We start from the raw sequence: 26,915 nt of genomic DNA, 5'->3' as shown, positions 1-26,915 counted from the left end.
TTGTTAAAGCAAGAAGGTGAGAAAGGACCACGCAGAGAAGATATGCATGTATAGGAGATTTTGTTAAAGATATCATTGGCATCCAGAGGATAGAGTGGAAGGGTTTCAAGAATTGGGGAGTAGTAGGAGATGGGGTCAGATTAGGGGATATACAGAGCCATGTGGGGACTAGGGTTCAGGTGTTGGCGCAGCAACCATGGAGTCTTGGGCTTTGTATGGCGACTGAAGGAACCAGGGATGTGGGGCATGATGAGGTTGGTGGTCCATGCCTGAGTGCAGTGGTGCGGCTGTCAGGTCTGTGGATTAGAGGGAAGAGGTCAGGATCTTGCCTTGGACAGAGTCCATGCACCTAATGTTTCAGGCAGTCTGGCTCCAGAGACCTAGAGAAGTTTACCGGTCCGCTCTTTAGATTCTAAGGCAGTGACCTGTGCAGCTTAAAATGTTTTTATTGCTTTTCACTTTTAATCCCAGTGATGTAAGATTTTGATCTAAAGCCTTGGGAATCCTCCAGCTGAAAAAGAACCAGAATATGTACATTAGAGTGCGGTTCCAGATGTGAGTTCTGTAGGTTAGAAATGAATTAGCCAAGTGGAACTTCTTTTGGGGAAGTACGACAGTTTTCAAATAGTCTTTGCAAAATGGGGAGAAGAAAGTGGGGAGGCTCCATGAGAAAGTCCCTGGGACTCGGCCTAGATTCAGTGCTCAGTAAAGAATATTGCCTTTTTTTTTCCTTCTTCATTGCCAGATATCCTTTACCATCCCTGCCCTGCTGCTGCTGCTTTGGATATTATTTAACATCTCTCTGTCTCAGTTTCCTTATCTGTCAAATGGGAATGATCATAGTTCCTGCTTCATAGGAAACTTACAATGATTAAGTGAAATAACACAGGTGAAAGTATTTGACACAGTGCATGGTACATAAGTGCTTCATAAATATTCTTATTAAGTGACCAGTGGCAGGTTCTTGTTCCCAGTCTGCTCCCTTCTTCCTGCCACTTGTGTGTGTGTGTGCGCGCGTGTGTGTTTTCATATCCCCCCCCCCCAATCTCTTCTATCTCTTTCCTCTCCTTATGCTCCCATACTTCTTCCTTTGCCTGTATCCTCTTTCTCTTCCCTGGTCCTGACTCTTAAGTGATGCCCACACTCACTTTAACACTCCCTGTGGCCTTCCAAGGTAGGGAACTCTTGGAATACGGGGCGAGGCAGCTCTCAGAGGAAGGACACTACTGATGGGTCAGTCTCCTGGCCATCCCAACTGAGATCTGTGCGTGAGGTGTCTACACAGCTTCAGTGGGCTGGTGCTGCAGGCCAAGCTGGGCCACTGTGTGATGTGGGGCTAGAGCTACAGGGGTACAGAGCAGGCTGTGAAGGAGAGGGTCATGTGAACAAGAAGGGGCCATGCCCAGGCCCCATGTAAAGGACAGTGAGGACAAGTACTAATTTTGGTGCTGCTAATGTACTACCTTTACCAGTCTCATTAATTACAGCAGCTTCTATCCACTGAGCATCTTCTGAGCGTAAGCCTTTTTTTTTTTTTTAAATGGGGCAGGATGGTGGAGGGAGTGACAGTGGGAAGTAGTGAATACCAGCTAAATCTATACAGTCTAGAGCCAGACTGCCTGGGTTTGAATCTTGATTCTGTCACTGAATTTGTCATGTGCCCTTGGGTAAGTTATTTAACCTCTCTGTGTCTCAATTTCTCATCTATAAAATGGTGATAATTGGAAGAGTACAGTACGTCCTCACTTAACCTCATCAGTAGGTTCTGTGACTTTAAGCAAAACGGCATACTACAAAACCAGTTGTATCACAGGCTCATTGATAGAAACAAGAGTTAAATTCCTACAGCAGCTCATCAACTTTGTAACAAAACCAGATTGAAGGAAACAATGTTATTTGAGTACCTGCTGCTTAGTTGTTACAAGGATTAGGTGGAATAATAGTTAACTAAGTGGTTATAATAGTTCCTGGAACATACTAAGTGCTATATAAATGATTGTTATTTTTTGCAACTACAGATCTTACAACAATCTTACAATAGCCACAGTTATCTTCATTTGACTGGGGCGGGGAGGTTAAGTGACTTACCTGAGACCACAGGGCTATTAAGTGGCAGAATCAAATCTAGAACACAAATTTGATAGACTCCAGAGTCCTTGCAGCCACAGTACTAAACTGGACATGCAGGTGGGCAGTTTGCTTCCTACGGGGCGCTGTCAGGGAGGGAGAAGCAAGTGGGCACGGTGAGTCTAGTGGGGGTAAATAGAGTCTGAAAGGCTAGCACAGATACTGTTTGACAACATGGCTGGGAGCACGGGCTGCTGATCCTTGGCCTGGTTCTCTGCCCCCTGCTGTGGGAGAGCAGCCTGGGCACCCAGGACTGTTTCAGGGAGAGGGCAAGTCCCATAGGTACCTGAAAATTCAGATTACAGCCAGAGCGCTGCCTTCCTGGGTCCTTTTCCTCCTTGCCCGTTTGCTGGGTGACCACCATCAAGCCAGTTAACCCTTTTGCATCTCAGTTTCCTCATCTGTCAAATGATGATGATACTTTACCTCCCTACTTCAGGGGGTTTTGAGAGGATTGAGTTGATAATGGATGCGAAAACATTAGAGAAAACATGAATCAGTACTGAAATTTAAGATAGGGTGATCCAAGACCACATTACTATGAGGGTCCAGTATGGGCCTCTCAAGCCTCCATAACTACCTTTTGCTTGTGATGCCCATTGTCAAACCCTGTGATGTTATCCCAGCTATGCCATTATGGTCTATAGAGATGCTTGGAACCTATCTGTTTTTCTGGGATTTTTGCATTTCCCTCTGTGAACATAAAATAATAGTCGAGTGTAATCTGGATCCATGGGAAATTTTTCTTCTGTGTGGGTTTTATTTTCAAGAACCAGAGCCAGCGTCTGTCCAGGATCCACAGTTGTCCCAGCTGTCATTCTGGCTGCTCTGCCATCTTTCAGTCTCAGCTCTTGGCACGAGGCAGGCGTGGGCTCCCGGGCCTGGGGAACCCATAAATGCCTTCTCTCATTAGCACAAAGCCTTGCTTCTTGTGCATGTGCTGTAGGAACAAGGAGGCAGCTGACCCTTCCCCTGGGTGTCCTTGTTTCTCTGGGCTTCCCTTTACGGGAGTGTGTGTTGAGGGCTGTGTAAACTTGGAGGCCAGGCCTCTTGTCAGCTGCTGGGGTTGAGTTAGTCACCTAGCCATTTCCATTCTCTACCCGCTGCCATGGTGTACAGCGTGGTGCCCATGCTAGCTTGAAACTGCTCTGCCTTGGTAATCCAGAGCTTCCATTATGAGAGAGAAATGGGAAACAGGAGTGAATGAATGAGCATGTTAGATGGAGGGAGGTTGGGGACTATTTTTTGGCAACATATGACAAAAAATATTGGCCCAGTTGCTTGGTCTTTACCCAAAAATAGGGGTAACTCTGGACTGACCCCAAATATCTGGTGGGGAAACTCTTTATTCTTGGATCTAGAGTACATTGGCTCTAGCAAGTGTTCTTCTTTTCATCTGGAAATTAGGAATAATAAATCCTATTCCATATGTTCTTCATGTCAAATGATCAATAAGCTTTTAAATAGCTCACCAGCTACTTACCAGGAACAGGAAGCGACATAAGGCTGTGTTTCTTCCAGCGTATTCTTCAGAATACTGAGTGTTATTTTTAAAAAGGCACTGGTTAACTAAGTTTGGAAAACACTGGATAAACAATACTGAGCAGATTTTGTAATTGTAGAGAACCACCCAAGTTCTATCTTTTTAAATCATTTTTTTATTTTTAAATTAGAGTTGATGTACAATATTATATTAGTTTCAGGTGTACACCCCAGTGATTAGATGTTACATAACTTACTAAGTGATCATCCCAATTAATCTTACACCCATTTGACACCACAGTTATTAGAATGTTATTGACTATATTCCCTGTGCTGTACTTTACATTCCCATGACTATTCTGTAACTACCTATTTGTACTCGTTAATCCCTTCACTATTTTCATGCACCCCCCCCAATCCCCCTCCCATCTGGCATTTGTCAAAATGTCCTCTGTATCAGTCTGTCTCTGTTCTGCTTGATCATTTATTTTGCTTTTTTAGATATAATTGTTGATATGTATGTATTTATTGCCATTTTATTGTTCATAATTTTAAACATTTTTTTCTTCTTAAACAAAACAATTTAACATTTCATGTAATACTGGTTTGGTGGTGATGAACTCCTTTAGCTTTGTCTTGTCTGGGAAGCTCTTTGTCTGCCTTTTGATTCTAAATGATAGCTTTCCTGGGTGTAGCAATCTTGGCTGTAGGCCCTTGCTTTTCATCACTTTGAATGTTTCATGCCAATCCCTTCTAGCCTGAAAAGTTACTGATGAGAAATCAGCTGACAGTCTAATGGGGCCTCCCTTGTTGCTAAACTGTTTTTCTCTTGCTCCTTTTCATATTCTCTGTCTTTAACCTTTTGCATTTTAATTGTGATGTGTCTTCATGTGACTCTCTTTGGGTTCATCTTGTTTGGGGCTGCCTGCACTTCCTGGAATTATAAGTCTATTTCCTTAACCATGTTAGGGAAGTTTTAAGTCGTTGTTTCTTTAAATAGGTTTTCAATTTCTTGCTCTCTGTCTCTTCTCCTTCTGGCACACCCCCATGATGCTAATGTTGGTGCACCTGATTTTGTTCCAGAGCCTCCTTACACTGCCCTCATTTTTTAAGTTCATTTTCCTTTTTGCTGTTCTGATTCAGCGTTTTGTTTTACCTTGCCTTCCAAATTGCCATTTGTATTGAAAAGCTACTGGAAACATATTGGGTGGGCCCACAAGTTGGGTGGGGCATGGTCTCAGGGAATCACCAGGGTGTGGTGAACAGTGTGAGCCAGGCTGATGGAGACTTAGATGTGGCCCCCACCTGCCAGCTCTGTTGGGAGGTGGGTTGTCTCAGGAAAGGAACAATATCCTCTGCCAGCACTTTTGTCTGGCAGAAAGCTGCCCCCCACCCCAGTTTTTGCCCTGATGCCAGACAATTCAGTTCCTCCCCATATGTGCCTAATTCCTTTCAAGCTGCTGTCCCGGTGCTGGAGCTCAGAGTGACTGAGACTGAGTAAGTCTCTGTGCAGGCACTAGAGGTAGGGATGGTTAGGGGGCAGGGGAATTGAGCAAAAAGGAGAAAGGACTCATGGACATGGACAGCAGTGTGGCACTTGCTGGGGGCAGGGGGGTATAAGGGGACTAAAAGGTAATGTAATAAAAATACCGAAAAAGTGATAAAAATAAATTTAAAAATTAAAAAAACGAAAAAGGAGAACTGCGTGGTACTCCAGAAGCCCTCCATCTTTCTCAGCCGTGATCCCTACTGGTTTTCACAGCCAGAAGTTATGGAGTAACCCACTTCCTTATTGGAACATTTTTCAAGCATCATCTCAGCAAAATGCACTTTGGAAGATGCCAGTCTAGGACATCAGTATATTCATTTTAGTCTCTTTAAAAAAAAAAAATCTGATTGTTAAGGTGGTGAACTGGTGAAATGCACGGGGTTGCTAAGATGTGGGTTGTAAAGAGCAAAAGTGTTCAAGTTCAGAATCTGTTGAAATGTGTCCTTCTTGCTCTAAAACACCTCTCTCCCCTGTCCTTGCAGCTCCCCTTTGAATTGGAGATTTACTACATTCAGCATGTTATGCTCTACGTGGTACCCATCTACCTGCTTTGGAAAGGAGGTAAGGCCAGCGAACCATATTCCTATTCCACCCTAATACCTAAATGCTCCCTTCTATTTTCGGGAGTCACAGCTTCTTGGGTGCCTATCAGGATCTTGCACTTCTGTCTGGTTTGGTTTCCATAGCATTCTTTATGTCAGATACCAGGCAGTGGGAAATGGGCATGGACAGGGGCTTTTAGAACCGTCCTTTGTGAATGAAGTTGGTACTGCTCACTGTGTGTTCCAGGGCCTAAACCTTGAACTCTTTGACTGTGGTTGTTCAGGTTTACGTGGAACCTCCCACACTTGGCCACTTGCTTGTGCTTGTGCCTTCTCCTTGCTTCAGTGTGCAGTGTGAGGTGGAAGGAGAGAAGGAAGCACTCAGCCCTCTCAGTAGATACACCTTGTGCTCTTGCTCACTATATTCATCCTCTCAGAACCAAAGAAGACACTGAAAGGCCAGAAGTCCAGGGACTGTGGGATTATGGGATTGAGAAGGCAGAGGCAGGTGAAAGCAGTGGCCTTCATGTGAAATAATCTGTGGAAAACCTTTATTTGGTCATGAGGGAGAAACCACCAACCTGGGAGAGGTGGCATAGAATGTAAGCTGATTTGTGATCTTACAACGCCCCTTAAATTATCCCCTCTGTCTATTGTGTAGTAGACAAAAGGGAAGGGAAGTTCCTATCCCTTTTAGACTGCGTGAGAGCAGCTCCTTCCCAGTGTTCTTACCATCCTGTAAGGCCTATACCTGGAAGGTAGCCTATTCTAATGTTAGCCATAAGCCCCTTTATTTTGGTTGCTGGGAGTGTTCTGGGAGATCATCCCTCCCTACCTCACCCCAGGCAGCAAGGGTTTTATTTCTGTTGCATTGCCCTTGAGCCCACTGGAACATGGTTTGGAAGTGCGCTTCCTCTAACTCAAGAGTTCTGGCAGAACTCCTGGCATGGGGCAGCCTCAAGAGCCAGTCAATCCAGGGACATGTTTGTGGATAGGCATTATTGCTGTCTATGATGGCTACTACCAGTCCAGTGATTTGTCCCTGTGCATGGTTTCTATCAACTGATATTCTGAGGACTTATCTAAATATTCTTTGAGACAGCTCTTACGCTGTGCAGTCACTTGGGGTCTCACACTGTCAAAGAGATCTTAGCTCTTCATGTGCTTTAAATGCACTATTTTTCCCTCTGAGCTTTAAAGGAAGTCTGAAGTTCCAATAGCCAGGGCTCCTGTGTTGTTTCTCTTGTCTGTCCCCTGTGGCACAGGAAATAATTTCCTAACAATACCTAAATCTTGGAGATAGACTCATTCTGAAGGGCACCAGGCAGGCAGCGGTCCCAAGGCTCCATCCATACCCCCACCACTCATTGTTGCTGGTCTCTTGGGTGTGATGCAAGTACTAGCCAAATGCGCATGGGCTATTAGTTAAACCTGTTTGTGCTCTGAGGCGCTTATAAAAATCTGTCAGGTAGCTGACCTAGACTGGTCTGACACAGAAAATACCAAGTAGGCATTCCCTGCTCTCCCCTCCAACAAACAAAACACAGTTTGGGAAGCAGCACCTTCTAGAAGTGGCTGATTCCACTGTGGCCTGCTGTTGGGTCTATTGCTGCACTGTTCAGGGAAACTGAGCTGAGGAAGTAGGAATTCCAAGTCCAAATTTCTATTTATTATCTACTGTTAGTGATTTCTCCCCCTCTCCTTTGGTGCCTGACTCTGAGAAAAGGCTATAATAATAACAACAGTATAAATATCAATGCTTTCTTTTTATTGTTTACTGTTTGTGAGATACTGTGCTAGGCATGTTTTATCTATTTTCTCATCACAGCCAATCCGGTGAAAAATCTTCCTTCTACGGAGGAGAAAATCAAGGCTCAGAAATGTTAGGTGTCTTGCCCACAGCCCAGATTCAAAGTCAGCCTAGATTCCCTCCCAAACCAGTACTCTTTACCGCACACCAAGCTGTCCTAAAAGACAGACGACTGTCTCCTAACCACATCAGGCTGGGAGCCTCCCTTCCTCATCTACGGGGGAAGATGGACCGTTGTAATGCAACGTCGTAGGTACCGTGACAGCATGGTATGATTTCAGAAGCCTAGTTCACTTTCCGTTCTTCACTATTTCTGGTCTCCTGTGTGGGCTCAGCTTCCCTTTTGGCTCTTTTCTGCCCTCTGCTGTTCACTTGGGGGAAATTATGAGCATTTTGACAATCTGAATTTCTGCGGGCTGGTTTGGCCTTCAGTTAGAGCCTTGGTCTTAGGCCTCGCAGAGGGAAAATGGAATCCGGAGTGAGCAATGGGAAGATTATTCCCTATAAACCAAAAAAGCTGAGGGTTTGAGGCTTCTCTTCTCTATAAGTCTCTCGTAATTTTCCAGAAATAACTGGCTCAGGGTTTTTTTCCCAAGGCAAGACAGCTCTTCTATAGATACCTCTTGTTCCCAGGAGCTCTGTTTTCTTAAAAGGCACACTCCTGCTTCTTCCCGTGGTTCGGAGGCAACTGAGTGGTGCTTAGTGGGGACCCCATACTGCCCTTGTTCCTTGAGCCCTTTGGCACCACCATCTTTGTCCACGGTATTCTTTTCTTCTTCTAGACTGGCTCTTGATTTCTTTCTTTTCCTCCCAACTCTTTGTCTTTGGGCCTCTGTAACTATATTTTTGTATAACCCCCCTAGCCCTGCCACCAGCTCCTCAGAGAACACCAAGTCCTACCTCTTGCTTGAAGCTCCCCCTAATGGAGACCGCCCTTTTTGCTCGGCCCCATATGCTGCTTGGCTCGACACTGTCTCTTCCAGGCTACTATTTCATCTCTACCTTATGTGAAAATGCTTCTCCTTTGTCATTCCCTTGACCTCCTTTTTTCATCACCACCACCACCTAACTTCTTGGCCACTTGCTCCACATTCCTGGTGGGCTCTCAAATTTTCCATTACAATGCTAGCCAGCATCCTGACAGGCTGCCAGTGCGGACAGCCAGCCCATTTTATCCCCAGCTTTTCAAGGTTTTGCTTTCTTAACTCAGTGACTTTTGCATCCCTTTCTCTTCAGCCATCTGGACCTTACCTCCCGCCTACCCCTAAAACTCCTCTGTCTGAGATTGTAAGCCTCTGTGTCCCTTTATTTGACCCAAATCTCTACTCCTTTCAGCCTCCTCCTTTAGTCAGTCAGCTTATACCACTATGACCAATTACTGGAACTTTCCTTTTACCGGCTCCTGAAAGTGTCTCACTGCCTTGCTCCTTCTGCTGAACAAGTATCCAATCCCTCTGCCCAGTTTTGGCCTACTAACGAAAATCTCTCAAGTCATTCAGATTTAGGCCACTAAAATGTCATGGTTTCTGTTCTAATTGTGCTCTCCACACCTCATGAGGTGATTTCAGGTGGTAGAGAAATAATATTTTTTAAAAAGTTATGTATTTAACATATATTAAAATAGATGCCCAACGCAGTGAATCCAGGATTTCATGGATAATATAAATTTCTCTTATAAACAAATATATGAAAAAAAATCAATTGGTTTGAGGACATATATTATATACATCATAGCACAAGCAGTTACGTGGATAAGGCTCTGCTCTAAGAGCTTCCAAAATCTCCTCCTCTCTTGGCTTGTCTACCTCGCCGACCATGTCTTTTGTCTTCTTCAGTTATTTTTCCTCTGTGCTCCGAGATGTTGATTTCCCCAGAGTTCTGTTCTGGGCTCACCTTGCGCTTGCTACTCCCAGCGTGATCACATGAGCTTACACGGTTTAACTATCAGTCTGTAGAGTGATGACCTCCACATTCCTATCTGCAGCCCAGGCTTAGGAGATTAACTTTCATGTTGTTACTCAACATCTCCACCTGAATGTCCCAAGCATACCTCAAAGTCAGCCTGTCCATGCTGCCCTCATATCTTCCCCATCAGCTGTGCTTCTCTTCCTGTGGTTTTCTGAGAGATGGCCCCACCTAGTCACCCCAGCTAAAACCTGGGAATTATCCCAGCCTGGTATCTGGTTCCTCCATTTATCTAACGTGGCTTAATCGGTTCAGGCTGCTATAATAACATACCTCTGAGTGGGTAGCTTATATAAAATGTAAGTTTATTTCTCATGGCCCTGAATATTGGAAGTCCAAACCAAGGTGGTCACCTTCTGGTCAGGGCCCTCTACCTGGTTCATAGCCAGCACCTTCTGACTGTGTTCCCACATGGTGGAAGGGGCAAGCGGCCCTGTGGAGCCTTTTTTCTAAGGCACTGATCCCATTCATGAGGTTTCCACCTTCATAAACTAAGTACCTCCGAGATGCCCTGCCTCCTAATACGATGATCTTTGGGGGTTAGGATTGCACCACATGAATTTGGGAGGACACAAACATTCAAACTATAGCAACATATTCACATGTGCCTTTTTTCTGCCAGGCTCTGCACTCACCGACTGGGTGCAGTGAAAATCAGACACTGCCCCTTCTCTCATAGAATTTATATTGGAGTGGAGGGAGACAGACGTGAATCAAATGATCACAAATGAATGTATGCAGGGTGGGGGGAAAGTAGGTTTATAGTTGTGAGCATGCAAAAACAGAGTTTATTCTTGTATTATCATTGATTAATTGTTGTATTATTTTTCATACAAATAAATGTAAACCTACTTTTGCCCTGCCCTGTGTAACTGAGGTAAGTACTCTGAAGGAAAGGGACATTTGTTTACGAGAGCTTACAATGCAAACTGACCTGGGCTGGAGGCTTGGGGGAAGAGTTCCCTGAAATAGTGGCATTTCATCCGAGAGCTGAAGGATGAGTGGAGAAGTTTACAAGGAAAGCGCAGGATTAGGAGAGGGGAACGCGCATAGCCAGACAAAGTAGCATGTGTAAGAGCAGTGCAGCAGGAGAGGGAGTCAGGGGAGGGTGGCTGACACTGGACCTGAGGGACAGGTGGGGGCCATATATGAAGGGTTTTTTGCCCATGGTCATGGGTTTGGCCTTTATTCCAAGAGCTAGGGAAAACCAGTGAAAGTTTAAAGAAAGCATAAAATCCGTTTGATTTTCCCATTAATTCTTTTCTTACATAATTCATTGATACAGATGTTCCTCAATGGGGTTATGTCCCAATAAACCCATCGTGAGTTGAAAACATCCTAAGTTGAAAAGCATTTAATATATCCTACCAAATGAACATCATAGCTTGCCCTGGCCTACCTTAAACATGCTCAGGCCACTTACATTAGCCTCCAGTTAGGCAAAGCCATCTAATAATGAATGCACTGTAGAGTATCAGTTGTTTACCTCTGTGACACATGGCTGACTGGGCGCTGTGAGCTCAGTGCCACTGTCCGGCATCATGTGAGAGTATTGTACTGCATATGACTAGCCTGGGAAAAGATTCAAAGTCAAAATTCGAAGTATGGTTCCCAGTGAATGTATATTGTTTTCACACTATTGCGAACTCTAAAAATCATGTGAATAACCATCATAACTTGGGGACTAGCTGTACTTCAATATCTAAGATACAAATAGTCATTCTGTGAAAAATCACCTTCCTATCCCTTTTCCCCATCCACACAACCCCCCCTACAACTCCACAAGTAAACACCTTTTTTTGCTTTTGCACATCTCCCAAAAGTTTGGTTTAAATATATAAGTAAATATTAACAGTGTTTTAGTTTCCGCCTTAAAATGCACATCTCAAAATAGCATACTACTACATGACTGTTTGTTGCTGTTGTTACTGTTTTGCTTAGCAGTGTTTATTAGCCAGCTTTCCATGTAAGCCCATAGGAAGCTTCTACACTCTTTTCCATAGCAGCATGCGTTCCATCATGTGAGTGATAAAATGCAGTATAATAAAAATGGTAACACTTTATACAGCACTATGATATGCCAAAGGGCGTTGTTACAAGGTCTTCAGATACCAGTTCATGTAATCCCCACCACAGTTCTAATAGGTAGATGTTACTATTATCTCTCTTTTAAGTGAGGAAACTGACACTCAGAAACTAAGTGGAAGACCTAGAATTTGAACCACTGGTATGGCTCCAGGATTTTTGTTGTTAAACATAACACAAGGCTACAACACTATACCATAATTTATAGTATTAGAAATTGAGGTTATTTCAAATATTTTGGTAATATAAATAAAACTGCACTGAACGACCTTGTACTGATGCCATTTTGCACGTGTGCAAGTGTACCTATAGGATAAATCACTCTAAGTGGAATTGCAGAATCTAAGAGTGTGTGTGTTTGTGATTTTGATGAGCATTTCCTAATCCATGAAGTCATACCAATTTAAATGCTCATTAGCAATGTGTAAGACTTCCTGTTCCCACACAACCTCACCAAAAGGGTGTACTTACAACTTTTTAAATTTTTGCCTATCTGATGGGTAAAAATAATGGGCATATTAGTTTGGCTTTAATTTGAATTACTCTTATTTTGAGTGTCACAACTATCTAGTTGTTTAAGCTCTGTATTGCCACTAGGTGGCAGTAGTCTCATCTTCATCTTTTGAAGAGATGAGGCTATACAATTAAGATTATAAAATCTTAATTTTAAAAATATTAAATTCATAGTGTTTATTGTAATTAACATGCTATGGGAGTTATGGAGAAGGCAACATCTGTGAGGCCCCAGGATTTTTGCCTGTGTTGCTGTGGGGGCGAGGCTGGTGGGAAGGATAGGGTGCTACCAATGGAGAAGGAACACAGAAGGAACGAGCATGTTTTTGGGGAGGAGGTGATTTTACTTGGCTCTGAGGTGCTTCAGGGCTATCCAGGTTGAGATGTCCAAGAGGCAGTTGTATGGAATGTTCTGGAGCTGTTCAGGGGAGTGTGGGACACAGGCTGACTGAAGTATCATTGCTGTAAAGATGGTAAATACAAACACGGAAGTAGATGAGGTGGTCCAGGCTAACTATGTAGGTGGGGAAGACATAGAACTTAGAAAAGGTTGAGGAGTGTCAACCTATAAATAATATACAGAGGAAGAAGAGTGTAAGGAGAAGAATGTAAGAGTATAAGGAGAGTAGATAATATACAGAGGAAGAAGAGTGACCAGGAATGGTCAGAGGAATAGGAGTGGTTGACTCTCCTGGAAGCTAAGGCAATAGAAATGTTCATCAAGGTAGTAGTGCTCAAGAGTGGCACATTGTTTCAGAGAGTTCCGGGAGGGTAAGGCTGTTGGAGAAGTGGGGGTGGGGAGGAAGAGGAAATTAAGGGTGTCATGGAGGGAGGAGTTAAGGGAGTTGTAGAGCCAATGGAGGGATTTTTCTCCCCCCTTTCCTCTCTGTGTGTTGCCCTCACTCCATTTCCTATATTCCCCTCTCCTCTCTTTCCCAAGGCTAGGCATGTTAAGGTGCTAACATGAAGGCCAGCGGTGAGAGAGAAAATTGAAGGTACTGGGGAGAAAAGGAAGTCGATCAATTACAGGGTAATGACAGCTGCTGAGAATGAAAGCAGTTTATGGAAGATCGAGAAGGGCAGGGACAACAGGAGCAAGTGTTGCAGGAAATGGGAGGAGATAATTCTAGACTGTTTTGGTACTGTCCAGTAGAATTCTCTGTGATGATGGAGATATCCTTTATCTGCTCTGTTCAGTATGGTAGGTAATAGCTACATGTGGCTCCTGAGCATATGAAATGTGGCTTAGTGTGACTAAGGAACTGGGACTGAGGAATTTCTAATTTGATTTAAGTTTAATGAACTTGATTGAAATGGGAATAGCCACCCACCTTTAGTAGGCACTACAGTTGACCCTTGAACAACAGAGGTTCAAATTGCACAGATCTGCTTAACAGGTGGACTTTTTTCAGTAAATATACAGTCGGCCGTCTAAATCCATGGGTTTCACATTCATGGAATCAACTAATCACAGATCAAACAAAGTATATTCCGTCCACAGCATTGTTCTATGCCATTTTATATAAGGGACTTGCATATCCGCAAGTTTTGGTATCTGTGCTGGTCCTGGAACCAATCCCCTGCAGATACCAAGGGATGGCTGGGAGGCTAAAGTTAGAGTCAGATTTTCTACTTCCAGAGTGTCGGTGTTCCTACCCTTTGTTGTTCAAGTGTCAACAGTGTATTGGACAGCGTAGTCCAAGAACTGTGGTGGCGAGCACTGAGGGAGTCCACCCGAAACAAATTTCTGTGCATTTTTCCAGCACTGGTCTGTACAATCACCCCATTTTCTCCAGGAGGGCTCAGCAACCTGAGTGAAGGAGCAAAACATCTGGGTTGGGGTGTCCATTTGAGCTTGGGACTCTGTAAATAGAGTCAGCGATGTGGGAGATACAGAAAGCAAGGGATGTTCAGGGTTTGGGACAGAATTTGGTAATCCTGCCACTCGCTTTCCTCTTTAGGGTTTTCCCCCAGGGGCAGGTCAGCCACGAGCAGTTACGGAATTAGAAACAGAATGCCACTTTATTCCGAGCTGAGGAGGCACGCAGTACCTCCATGCAGGCAGGGCTCCTCTGGCAGACTGGGCTAGAGCTTGCAGCTTTGGTATTGACACCTAAATGAACTTCCTGCTCCGAATGTACCCTGAGAATCTAAGGTAACCAGACCTGCAGAGTGGTCCTGAGCTTATTTCCCACCCAGTCAAAGGAATGGAGAGGTTAGAGTAGAGAAGAAGGCGAACGACTCTAGCCGTCCAGAGACAGATTTTCTCTGAGATGTGTATGGTGAAGCTAGGCTACTGTGGTTTCAAGTCCTGGTTCTGTGACTTACTAGCTGTGTGACCTTGGACAAGTTCCTTAACTTCTCTGTCGTTTAATTCCCTCATCTATAAAATAAGAATAATAGTACTTCCTCAAAGGGTTGTAATGAGCATTAAATGTATTTATGTATGTAGAGTGCTTAAAATAGTGTCTGTCACTTAGCTCACACTTATAGTATACATCTACTCTTATTACTGTGGTGTCTGCTTGCTAATGTACCATGACTCTGCCTATTAATGTAATAAAATGTGGTCTGAGCAGTTTCTTATGTTCTCACTCATTGCAGGCCACCCCTTGGGGATAAACTAGTGAGGGGGGAGGTAGAAATGTGGGGCACAAAGGATGAAGAGTGCCCTCTGCCCATGGGGGAGGTGAGGGTGCTAGCGTGAGAGTTCAGCTGATTGGTCATGGGGTCCCAGGTAGGGCAGAGAGAGGGGAGGCTAAGAAAGAGCCGCAGACCAGGGAGGAAATCCACGGGCTGTGGCAAGAGACTTCAGTGTCAGAGGCCACAAAGACGTCTCTGGGCATATGCATGGTAGGAATGAGGATATGAAAGCTGAAACTCTGGGAGGTTGTGCCCAACCACAGTCAGATGATCCTAACTGAGGCAGGGTGATTGTGAGTACTTACTGAAACTGGTTGTAGGTGGGGAGGTGGAGTAGCGGTTGTAGATCTCTAGAGATGAGGAAGTTCAAGAGGCCATGAGGTGAGGGTGGTGCGAACGGTGCCTGCATGGACGTTGAACTCAGCCAGAATGCTGGCAGGAAAAGGCCTAATGTAGATTAGGGATCTGGGATGAATCTGATAGTGACCTGGAGGACAGTGGGTGGTAGTGAAGAGGAAGAGAAGCTGAAACTTGAAAGGATAAAAGAGAAGAGCAAACCTCTAAAAGCAATAGTGGGGGGCTAGAGGAATCTTCAATTCCCCTTCCCCCCAAAAAAGCTTTCAGTGAAAATAGGAGGGATGAGAAAGAACAGCATTGGCTCAGAGCAGCCAGAGAGAGAAACAGTGTCCTCAGGGGAGAGCCAGATCTCTTCAGGGGGAGGAGGTGAAAGGGCCGTGCTGTGCAGACACGGAAAGTATAGAAGGATTACAGGGTTTGGAGGCAAGTAAGCCATGGGCTGCATATGGGAGAGCGCCTGCACAGTTTCAACACCTGAAGGGCTGGTGACAAAATCCTGCCCCCGACCGCCCAAACTCCCTTTTCTTCATCCCTGTGGGGTATTTTTGTTATTGTTGTTGGTTGTTTGTGGGTCTTTTTATTTAGGCAGGGATTCTTAACCTGGAGTCCACAAACAAGAATTAAAGGTTTGTTAACTTAGATGGGGGGGGGGGCGGGGGGAAATCACATCTTTATTTTCACTAACCTCTAGCAGAACTGTAGCCCATGAATGTAGGCATCGAGCACACCTGCGCCTTTGTTGTCAGTAGCAATCACAGATGGCTTCCTATCACATTACAGAGGTTGCAGACAGATCAGAATACTGTTTAGCTCACCACTGCTTTGAAATTATGATAGTAATTATACTTGAAGCTAAAACCTATTATTAAACACATTAATAAAGAAACACAGGAGGACTATATTTCAAGTCTGTTTACATACTTTGATAACTTTTAATATCATTGGCTTATTCTATAAATCTTTCCCTTTTATTTTATGCATTTAAAACATTGTTCTCAGAAGGGATTTGTCCGTGTCCCCATGCTGCCAGAGGCGGTCCCAGTCTGGGGGGAGGAAGGTTAAGAAGCCCAGCCTCCAGCCCTTTCAGTTTCACTAGAGGGCGCTCCTGTTTTGGAATTGGGGAGCCCTGGCTCCTGAGGCTCGGCACTGGGTAAGAAGGTTGTTTTGAAGTACAGGCAAATTGTGTTGTCTTTAGAGACATTTCTGGAAACTGGAGTGTAAAAATCCCAATGCTGGTTGATTCCTTTTGTCTCTTGAGAGGGCTTTAAGCTTGTCTCATGGCAAGTGAAGGTTGAGATACAGTCCCTGTGCTGGCTTCTAACAGTTAAAGCCAAAGCACTTTGGCTATTGATGGCTTGAAAATTGGCCCCAAGGTCATATTAACTCTAGTTCCATGTTTTCCTGCCTATTCTCCCTCCCACACACCCCCACCTTCCCAATTAGTGCAATACTTCTCTTGCCTAGCTAGTGTCAGGATGCTGGGAAAGTTTTCCTCTTTCACTGCCTTTGCACTTGTTTTTATTGATTTGCAAAGGAGGCATTGATTTGTTGATCCACTTCTTTATGGATTCATTGGTTGTTTCTTGTGTGTACCTTGACCGGGAATCAAACACACAACCTTGGCGTGTGGAAATGACACTCTAACCAACTGAGCTACTTGGCCCGGGCTGGCTTTCCACTTTCACTTTGCTGGTCAGGTGAGGGGCAGGGGAAAGGATAAGGGACTCAAGTAGGTTCGAAGGCTCTTGAGGGCATTAGTGGGTGAGAGGAGAGCTGGGGAATTTGAAAAAATTGACCAAGGCCTGAGCCTTCTGCAAGACTGTAGGTAAGTGACCTTCTGAAGACCTCCCTGCTGAGGAGGAAGTCCCCGGGGCTCAGGAGCACTACGCAAGAGCAGACGATTAAGTATTTCCCACCTTAATTTTATCAGCTTCTAGGAAACACTGCTCCTCCATCTGGCCAGATTGTGGCTCCTTTACTCGTAGCTGTTCCCAGGCCTCTTGGTACTGCTTCCAATTCTAGGATTTCCCCCTAAGTCAGTGTTTCTCCTGTGGGGTCAGAAGACCTAGCAGGTGCTTGTTACTAAAATGAAAATTCCAGGGCCCACTCACATCCCCTGGATTCAAGTCTCTGGGGAAGGGCCCAGGAATCTGCATTTTCAACACATTCTGTAGGACAGGGGTTCTTAATGTGCAGTTCCTGGAGCAGCAGCAGCAGCAGCAGCAGCAGCAGCAGCAGCTCAACCAGGGAACCTGATAGAAATACAAATTCTCAGATTCCTGATTCTAGGCCCTGCCTCAGACCTACTGAATCAGAAATCTTGGGGTGGGGCCCAGTTAGCTGCCTTCTAATAAGTCCTCTAGGGGATTCTGATACAGAATGAAGGTTAAGTCTCATAGTCTCAAATGATCTAAGACTTGGCCCTCCTAGTTGAAAGCTCACCAGAGATGCAGCTATTGCTAACCGCAGAACTCTGTGAGGCATAATGGTGTGTTATGTTTAAATAGTACTTTTCTCTAAAGTATCCCCATGCTCCTTGAGCTTTTCTATCCCTATAGTGCTCCTGAAAGGAAGGTAGGGAGGGTCTGGGATTCTCCTGTGAGAGGTACGCTAATGCTTAGAGGGTTTTTGATCCACACAGACGGTTACACAGCAACTTGGTAAGAGTAGAAGCTGGAACCCGGGTCTCTGGACTCTAGTGGCCATTGTCTTTACCACATGATAGGTCAACGATACTGAACTATATAATATTCTTGAACATATTAGGCTGTTCGCTTTATTCTTTCAGCAAATATTTATTGAATTTCTGCTCTGTGTCAGGCACTGGGGATAAAGAAAGCAGTGAGCAAAACAGATACATATTCTTGCTTTCATGGAACTTACATTCTTGTGGTAGGAGACAGTAAATAAGTAAAATACATATTAAGTCAGATGATGTTAAGTGCCATACAGGAAGAACAAAAGTAGAATAAGGGTCATAGTGCCCTTGAATGGTGGAGAGGGCTGAAATTTTAAATGAGGTGGTTTCATTTTAAGGCAACGGCTCACCAAAAATGTGACATTTGAGGAAAAGCTTGCAGGCAAGGGAGTGAGCCACTGAATGTCTGGGGGAAGACTGTGTGAATCAGGAAATAAGTATAAAGGCCCCGAGACAGGAGGGTTTCTAGAATATTCCATCAAGAGGAAGTAGGTCAGTGTGTCTAGAGCCATGTTAAGGGGAATGTAATAGGAGGAGATGTTAGGGTGGTGATGTAGGTGAAGAGGCAGCTCATATGTAGGGCCTCATAGATCATTGTGAGGACTAGGTATTTTGTTCTTACAGATATGGGTGGCCATTGGAAGGTTTTGAGCAGAGGACTGATGTGATCCAAATTAACGTTTCAAGGGATCACCCAGTTGCTCTGCTGAAATGAGACCGTAGGGGGCAAGGATAGAAGTAGGAAAACCTCTATGTGATATCTGTAATAATCCAGAGAGGAGACGACAGAGGATTGGGCTATGATGCTAACAATAAAGATGAAGACAAGTCATTGGATTCTGGATACATACTGAAGGTACAGTCAACAGGATTTGCTGATGGGACATGAGAGAAAGGGGGCATGAGGGAAAAGGAGGGGTCAAAGATGGCTCTAAAGTGTTTGATTCTTAGATGGGCATTTATCGAGAAGAGGAAGACTAGGATAAGGGGTTTGGAGCTTGTTTATTGTTTTGGTGGGGGCGAGGGGAAGTGCTCTTTCAGTTATCTATTGTTGTGTAACAAACAACCCAAAACCTAGTGGCTTAAATCAATGACTTACTTTTCTCACAACTGTGTGGGTTGACTAGATTGTTCTTTGTTATGGACTGAATGTTTGTGTTCCCCAAATTTCATACGTTGAAGTCTTAACTCCAATGTGATAGTATTTGGAGACGGGGCCTTTGGGTGGTAATTAGGATTGGGATGTGTTTATGAGGGTGGGGCTTTCATGAATGGGCTTAGTGCCCTTATAAGAAGAGGCCTGCCAGAGAGATCCCTAGCCTCTTCCACCATGTGAGGGCACAGCAAAAAGATGGCCATCTGTGAACTAAGCAGTAGGCTCTCAGCAGACCCTGAATCTGCTAGTGCGTTGATCTCATGAGGAAATAAATTCCTGTTGTTTAAGCCAGCCAGTCCATGGTATTTTCTTAGGGCAGCCCAAGCCGACTAAGACAGTTTTCTACTGGTTTTGCCTGGGCTCAGCTAGAATGGCTGGGATGGTTGGGCTTCTCTATCTACACAGCATTTTGTGGTAGGGGGGTTCTTAAGGCAGCATTTCAAGAGGGAATGTACAAGTGCTTATCAAGCCTCTGATTGCATCTTTTTTGATGACGTTCCATTGGAAAAAGCAAGTTACATGGTCGAGTCATGTGAGCCACAGGGTTAAATCAGTGTGAGAGGGAATACATAAGGGTGTGGATACTCTGATAGTATGATTCACTATGAGCCAGTACTGTATCAATATACCATAGGAGCCCAGATTAGAAGTTGGGTTTCAGAGTGAGATGCCCTCTAGATGTCAAAGTTCAATATTGAGTAGGCTGTGAGCTATGTGGGCCTGGTGTTCATGGCAGAGGTCCAGGCTGAGATATGATGGTTGGTATCATCAGCACATAGATTCTCTTAAAGCTGTGAGATTGGTTGAAATCACCCAGGGAATGGAAGTATATAGAGATGGGAAAAATTCTGCTGTGGCCTGATCCAGTCTATCATTTAGAGGTCAAGGTGATGAGGAGGAACCAGTAAAGCAGGCTGAGAAGAAGCAGGCTATACATCAGGAGGAGAATCGAGAGAGCAGTATCCCTGAAGCCAGGTGAAGAATGTTTCGAGAACAAAAGGGAACATAAGATGAGGCCTGAGAATTGATCATTGGACTTAGCAATGAAAAGGCTGTTTGTGATCTTTCTGGGAGCTGTTTTGGTGGAAGCCTAAGTAAAGTGAGTTAAGAGAGAATTCCAGACAGGGAGTATAGACAAGGGCTATCCAATAAAAACATGTGAGCCATATATGTAATTTCAAATGTTCTAGTAGTCACACTAAAAAAAAAAAAAGGTAAAAAGAAACAAGTGAAATTATTTTTAATAATATATCTTATATCTTATTTAACTCAATATAGTAAAAATATTATTATTCCAATATGATTAATATAAAATTCTTACCAGGATATTTTACATCATTTGAAGTCCAGTGTGTATTTTACACTAACAGTTCCTCTCAATTCAAACTAGCCATATCTCAAGAGCTCAATAGCCACACATGACCAGTAGCTACCATATTAGACAGCACAGTTGTAGACAGTACTTTCAAGGAGTTTTGCTGTTACAGGGGAGGAGAGGAATGAGGTAGTTGCAGTGGGAAGTGAGGTCAAGTTATTGTTTGTTTTAGAATGGGAGCTAGTACAGTATATTTAGTTTGTATGCTATTAGGAATAATTTAGTAAAGAAGAAGAAATGGCTGATGTAAGAGAAAAAGAAAGTTGCTGGAGTGATATTGAGTGGGCAACAGGGTACAGGATCTGGATGCAAATGGGAGAGCCGGCATTGGCTGGGAACCTGGGCAGTTCATCTGTGGTAACAGGCGGTAAAAGCAGAGCACATTGGACCCCAATGCAGATAGGAGGTTAGATGCCATCATGAGAGCTTATGGAACACTTTTGTCTGATTTCCTTCTTTCTCAGTGAAGTAGGAAGCAAAGTCATCATCTGCTATTGAGGATGGGATAAAAGTATTGAACATCTAAGAAGAGAGGAGAAAATATTGAATTGTGGCATGATGGAGTGAATGGACTGGGGAAGTGTGGTCTGATTGCCTGGCAACATGAAGGATGCATTTGAGGTTTGTGATCACATATTTGAAGTGAGAACAGTCAGTACAGCATTGTTGTTTTTCTGCAGCCACACTCAACTTTGTAGATGCCAGCAGGGAGGAAAAGAAGATTGGAACTTAACCAGATCTGGATTTTTTTTTCCAAGATGAGTACAATAATGAGAGGCACAATGGAGTCAAAGTTGTATGCCAGAGATAATTAGAACTTAAGGCCATGAAATTTAAGGAGGAAAGAGGGAGCCATGAGGGATAGCAAAAAGATGATAGAACCAATGGATTGCAGATTCTGGTGAGGTCAAAGAAATGTTGTGCTCAAGTTTAGAGGGAGTGAGCTATAAATAGGAAATGCTTGACTTATGGAAGGGCTGCAGCTATTCGTAATGAAAAGGTCTCAGGCATGACTATGACAATGAGTGGCTGAGGTGCGATAGAGGACAGTACAGTTAGAGGAGAAGAGACCAAGAAACTGAGAGGTCAGGATACGAGAAGATTCAACTAGAGCTTTGTTGAAATTATCAAGAAATACAACAAGAATACTGTTGGAGAGAGTGGTACCAAGCCAGTTACTAATATCCCCAAGGAATATTGAGGGCCACGACCCACATGTTTTCAGACAAGTGTAAGAGGGAAGAGTAGTGGGTGGTACAGTATCATGGTTGTGAGGTTTTAGGGAGAAAGGAGGAACAGTGCTCAGGAAACAGAATGCAAAGAAAGAAGTTACCTCCTGTACCTATGTGGGCCACAGGATCAAAACCAGTGACTTTAGAGGGCTAGAGATGAAGCAGGCTCCTCATGGGGAGAGGTGGAAGGGTAAGAGCAACAGGATGAAGGAGACATTCAAAGAAGTTATTGAAGTATCGGGAATTTGGCTAAAGATGCCTATGGAACTGCATGTCCTGTTCCCTTTTCCTGGAATTCCCTTCCTTACCTTGTGCACCTAGAAAACTTTTCTTCATCCTTTACCAGCCAGTTCCTGCATCGCTACTTTCCTGAAACTGTGATAGCAAAGATCACCAGTGACCAGCATGTTATCAAACCCAGTAGAAGTCATTTGTCTTTCCTTTACTGTGCCTCTGTAGAGAAGTATGTTACCAGTTTAATTTTATGTAATGGTGGGAATGTTCTATTTCTGCACTGTCCAATGTGGTAGCCAATAGCCACACGTGGTTATTGAGTACCTGAAATGTAGTGTGGCTGAGGAATGAAATTTCTAATTTATTTAAATGTAAATTATCACCTGTGACTAGTGGCAACCTTTAATCTTGTTTTCAACTCTGTCACCTTCATGGATCCTCTTGTGGCAGCTATCGCTGTTTCCCAGGCTCTGTCCTTGGTCCTTTAATTTCATTCTGTTGACCATTCCTCATTGATCTTCTCCATCCCCCAAGCTCTGTTTCCAGGTTATCTCCCTCTCCTGAGCACTAGACACGGACATCGACAGCCTACTGGAGATGTCTGCTTGGATATCCTATCGACATTCAGGGTCAGCATGCTCCAGCCAACACTCATCTCTCCCCTCAATCAACTGCTCTCAGTTACTCAAGTCATAGACCTAGGAGTCGCCCCAGATGTCTCCACATCAGACAGATTGCCAGGTCATCTCTGTCTCCACAGCAGAATCTGAACTGGTCTACAGTCTTGTGCTTCTCTAGTCCAGCATCCACACTGTTGCCACAGCAATCTAGCCAGCTGAAACATGAACTGACCTTGTACTTCCCTGTTTACAAAGCACTTAATGGCTTCTTTTGGTGTGTAGGATGAAGGCCAAGTTGCCCAACATGGCAAACGAGGTTCTTCATGATCTGACCTTGCTCTCCTGTCTCTCCAGCTTCATTTCCTGACACAAGTCCCCTCCCACTTTATGCTCCAGCAAGACAGACCTGCTTGGGATTGTTTGCAAACAGCATGCTGTTCCAGTCTTCCGCACCTTTTCTCAGGCTGTACCCACTGCCGAGAATGTCCTTTCCTTCCTTTAAGCTCTTACCTCAAATTCGTCTTATTCTTCCAAACTCACCTCAACTGTTATCTTCCTTGGTGTCCCCATTACTTACTGTGCTTATCTTATTGCACCATCTCATTGTTCACTTATAAGCAGCAGAGTCATTTTCAATGGCAGGGACTATCTTTGCCTCCTTATTCTCACTGCCTAGCGTGGAGTCTGGTGCTCCAGGTGCACTCAGTTGACGTTGAGTGAATGTGTAACATGGAGAAGTGGATGAGTTGAAGGCAGCATGACGGAGACTGGAGAAGGGAATGCCACCGTGGCCAGTCTCACCTCCTTGGTGTAAATCTTTTCTGGGTGGGATTATAGAATGAGAAAAAGGGCCTTTGGAAGCCTCCCTGGGGGAAGATCTTCGCTGCTGGTGGTACAATCGAATTCTTTCCCAGCACTCATAAGGCCTCTTTCTGGCAGAAATTGATTTCAGAAAAAGCTATTATCTAGGTTTCCCCCTACCTTTAGTGCTGAAATGTGTCTATCCTCCTGGGATAGAAGATGCTAGCAGAAAATGTCACATTTTTTTCTTAACGTAGAAAAAAGTTTTATGTGTTTAATATTTCTGAAAGTGCTTAAGTTTCTATTTTCCTTTAGAAGAAAACTGGTTCTTCACTGGGATTATCCCAGGGCTGCATCCAGTATATAGAAAAAAAAGAATGATGTGTGTTTGCATATAATTTGCATATATCTATGTAGATCGGGTCATGTATTCTCAGGGTGTGTTTTTCTGTTTTTCAAAGAAATCGAATATTTGGTCATCTTTGCAATGAAAAGAACCAACAACAGTGAGAAGGCAGTGGAGACCACAGTCAAAGTCTCCCTTCCTAGAGAAGATCACCTTTTATAAGAGTCCCTTTCTTCAAGTCTTTTGTAGATGCCTGTGGTGGGCATGGTAAAAATAGCAGCTGCCGCCTGTCTGCCAGGCTAGCTGCTGCAATTACTTTTCTATATCTTCCAGCAGCCTCGAAAGGGAGAGGTTACCTGTAGTCTACATAGGGAAGGCTTAGAGGGGCAGCACGATTTGCCCAAGGTCACCCCTAGAGGCAGTGGCAGAGACAAGATTCAAACCCAAAGCTATCTGACCCAAAGGCCTTTGTTTTAAACTACTAAGCTGTATTTTCCATCATTGATGTACTGTTTGGTGTTCTGTCTTTTATACTTGCCATTACTAGCCAGGGACTTAGTTTGTCAAGTTGTCATTTGAATGACAGTGGAGTGTTACACAATATTGAGGTACCAGAGTTTACTTATCTCCCCATTTGCTTTGTTTCCAGTTTCTCAAGATTATAGGTAGTGCAGATGTAAACATCTTTGTGCAAATAAGAGTGGTTTGTTTTTGTTTGTTTGTTTGTTTGTTTGTTTGTTTTTAGGCATTTGATGGTAGTCCTAAAAGTAGGATTGTTGAGCCAGAAAGGCCGTGCACTTCCTTCACCCATGTAGTGGTAATTTTCTGAGTGCTTACTGTGTACCAGGTGCTGGAGGTGAAGAGGTAATTCAGAAATGGTCCCTCCCTCAGGGAACTAAGAGTTCCTTGTAGGACAGATGATGTGCCACAAAAGGATTGATACTAAAGTGGGGGTTTGGGCAAGAAACAGGGAGAGCACTGAGAAACGTGGCCCCTGGTGGTATCTGAGTGTTCCTTTTCCCCCATGTGACAGGGCAGGGCAGATGGGAGTACAATGAGAGGTGTGAGAGGGGGCTGCCCAGCGGTTGAGTCCTTGTCCCAGCTTTTCCGAGGTCTGTGGCTGAGCTGCCTCCTGGATAGGGATACTTTCCCCACCTGTCCCTTCCCTGCAGCTACCATCTGGCACGTGGGGCCTGGCATTACTGCTCATATATACTAGGCGCAGCCAAGTAGAAGGTGGATGGCAGGGACACATGGGGAAAATGGCTTGGGGCTTGAGGAGTGATATGAGCGGCAGTCCTCCAGGTCCCCTCTTCTTCCCTTTTATCTAAGCCCCCAGCAGCCACGGTGACAACACGTTGACCAATTCCCACTCACTTAGCTAATAAGAAAGTGCACAAAGCAGCCCTGGCTGGTGTGGCTCAGTGGATTGAGTGCTGGCCTGTGAGCCGAGGGGTCACCAGTTCAATTCCTGGTCCGGATGCAGGCCTGGGTTGCAGGCCAGGCCCCTGGTTGGGGGCATGCGGGAGGCAGCCACACATGGATGTTTCTCTCCCTCTCTTTCTCCCTCCCTTCCCCTCTCTCTAAAAATAAAATAAAATAAAATCTTTTAAAAAAGAAAGTGCACAAAGCATAATTGCATAGCTCAATGTCTTCACAAACCAAGTACTGTGCTAGATGCTAGGAACAGAGAAATGAGTTCCATGTGGCCCTTGATCCCAAGGCACTCTGGTCTAGGTGGTTAGACAGACAAGGGGAGAAATGGTACAGCCTGGTGTGATGGAGGTCTGTGCAAGTGGCAAGGGACATTGAGCAGTAGTCCCCTGGAAGTGTCTGAAAGCCCAGTGCTCTGTAATTTCGGCTTTGGCTGTGCTGCTTCCCATCTCCCAGCGCCATTCTCCACCTACAAAATGGAGGGATGAGTTTGATACCCTCAAAGGGCCTTCTGTCTCAGATGTGCTGTGAGTCTGACTCTTGTCAGAGAGCAAGGCCGAGCTGCTCCCCGAGAAGACCCAACTTACTTGGCTTCAGTCATTCCATCTCGCTCATCTTCTCCCCGCCTCCCACCACCGCATTGTGTTATTTGGTGTTCTGCCACCAGCCTTCTTCCTCTCTTGGCCTCCATATACTCCTGTGACTTGGGTTACCGTTATGCACTGATGACACCTATATCTGGACATTGAGCCCTGTCCTCTTCGCTGAGTTTGTGATTCATATGCAGGCCTTGCTTTATTGAACTTCACAGATGTTGTGTTGTTACCAACATTGAGGCAAGGCCCCCCACCAGCAAAAAGATTACAACTCACTGAAGGCTCATATGATGGTTAGCATATTTTAACAATAAATGTTTTTAAATTAAGGTATAGATATTGTTTTAAAGATAGGATGCTATTGCATACTTAATAGACTACAGTATAATATCAACATAACTTTTATATATACTGAGAAACAAAAAAAAATGTGTGGTTCACTGTAATGCAAAGAATCAAGGTTGAAGCATTTACAAGGTATGCCTGTAATAATAAAAGTAATCAGCATCTGTTAAATCCCAGATTTGATACTACAATTATTATTTAAATTATCTCATATCATCTATCCAACAACCTTGTCAGGTGGGCAGTGGTACCCCATTTTATAGATGAGTGAGACTGAATTCAAGAGATACTGAGGCTTGCTCAAGGCCCTGGAGTTAATAAGTGACAAGACCCGGGATTTGAAAACCTGTGTGTGCCAGGACCCGGTGCCCACACTGTCACGCATCACACCATATATTAAAGAATGCGTCTGGTCACCAAAGAGATATTTCCACTAAGATATTCCACAGATCTCAAATTCCACGTGTCTAAAATTGGCCTCACTGTTTTTCTGCCTTCTGTCCAGTCAGCCTTTTCCCGTCTTCTGCATCTCAATAAATGGCACTATCAACCCAATGATATCCAAACCAGAAGCCTGGGAGTCTTCCTAGACCCTTCCTCACCCTTTCTTCCAACATCCAACCTTTTACAACTTCCTGGTGATTTTTCCTCCAATTTTCTCCAGTCCCACTGCTATTATCTTCAAAGGCCATCAGTGCTCTTCCCTCTTTGGGTTTCTGCAGCAGTCTCCTTATCAGTCTCCCAGCATGGACGCCCTCTGCCCCAGGCCATCCCCCGCGCCCCCCCCCCCCGCCCACGCACTAGTGGGCCAGGATGATATTTGTCAAGCACACATGTGATCGCATTGCTTTCCAGCTTCAAACCTTCCACTGTTTTCTATGGCTCTGCAGCAGAGCTCAAAGCTGGCCACCCATGGGCAGAAATCCATCTAAGAGGACATGTTTTGTTTGGCCCATTGAGCATGCTTAAAACATTTTGAGTTATTTGCCAACATTTAGAAATCAG

General features: G+C 44.4%; 1 protein-coding gene across 2 annotated transcripts in view; it reads left to right on the top strand.

The window, feature by feature from the left end:
* Window positions 1-26,915, top strand: part of TMEM164 (transmembrane protein 164) — a 214,073-nt gene that overhangs the window by 178,685 nt on the left and 8,473 nt on the right. For both annotated transcript variants that reach the window (XM_054580368.1, XM_054580367.1), the window contains exon 5: window positions 5,641-5,719. In XM_054580368.1, the coding sequence (XP_054436343.1) occupies window positions 5,641-5,719 (79 nt within the window). The remainder of the gene's footprint in view (window positions 1-5,640; window positions 5,720-26,915) is intronic.

Source organism: Pteronotus mesoamericanus, unplaced genomic scaffold (genome assembly GCF_021234165.1).
Source record: "Pteronotus mesoamericanus isolate MK-2021 breed Mesoamerican mustached bat unplaced genomic scaffold, CSHL_Meso_final contig_58, whole genome shotgun sequence".
Taxonomy (NCBI): Eukaryota; Metazoa; Chordata; class Mammalia; order Chiroptera; family Mormoopidae; genus Pteronotus; species Pteronotus mesoamericanus.
Note: the sequence above shows the minus strand (reverse complement) of the source record. Positions and strands in the feature narration are given on the sequence as shown.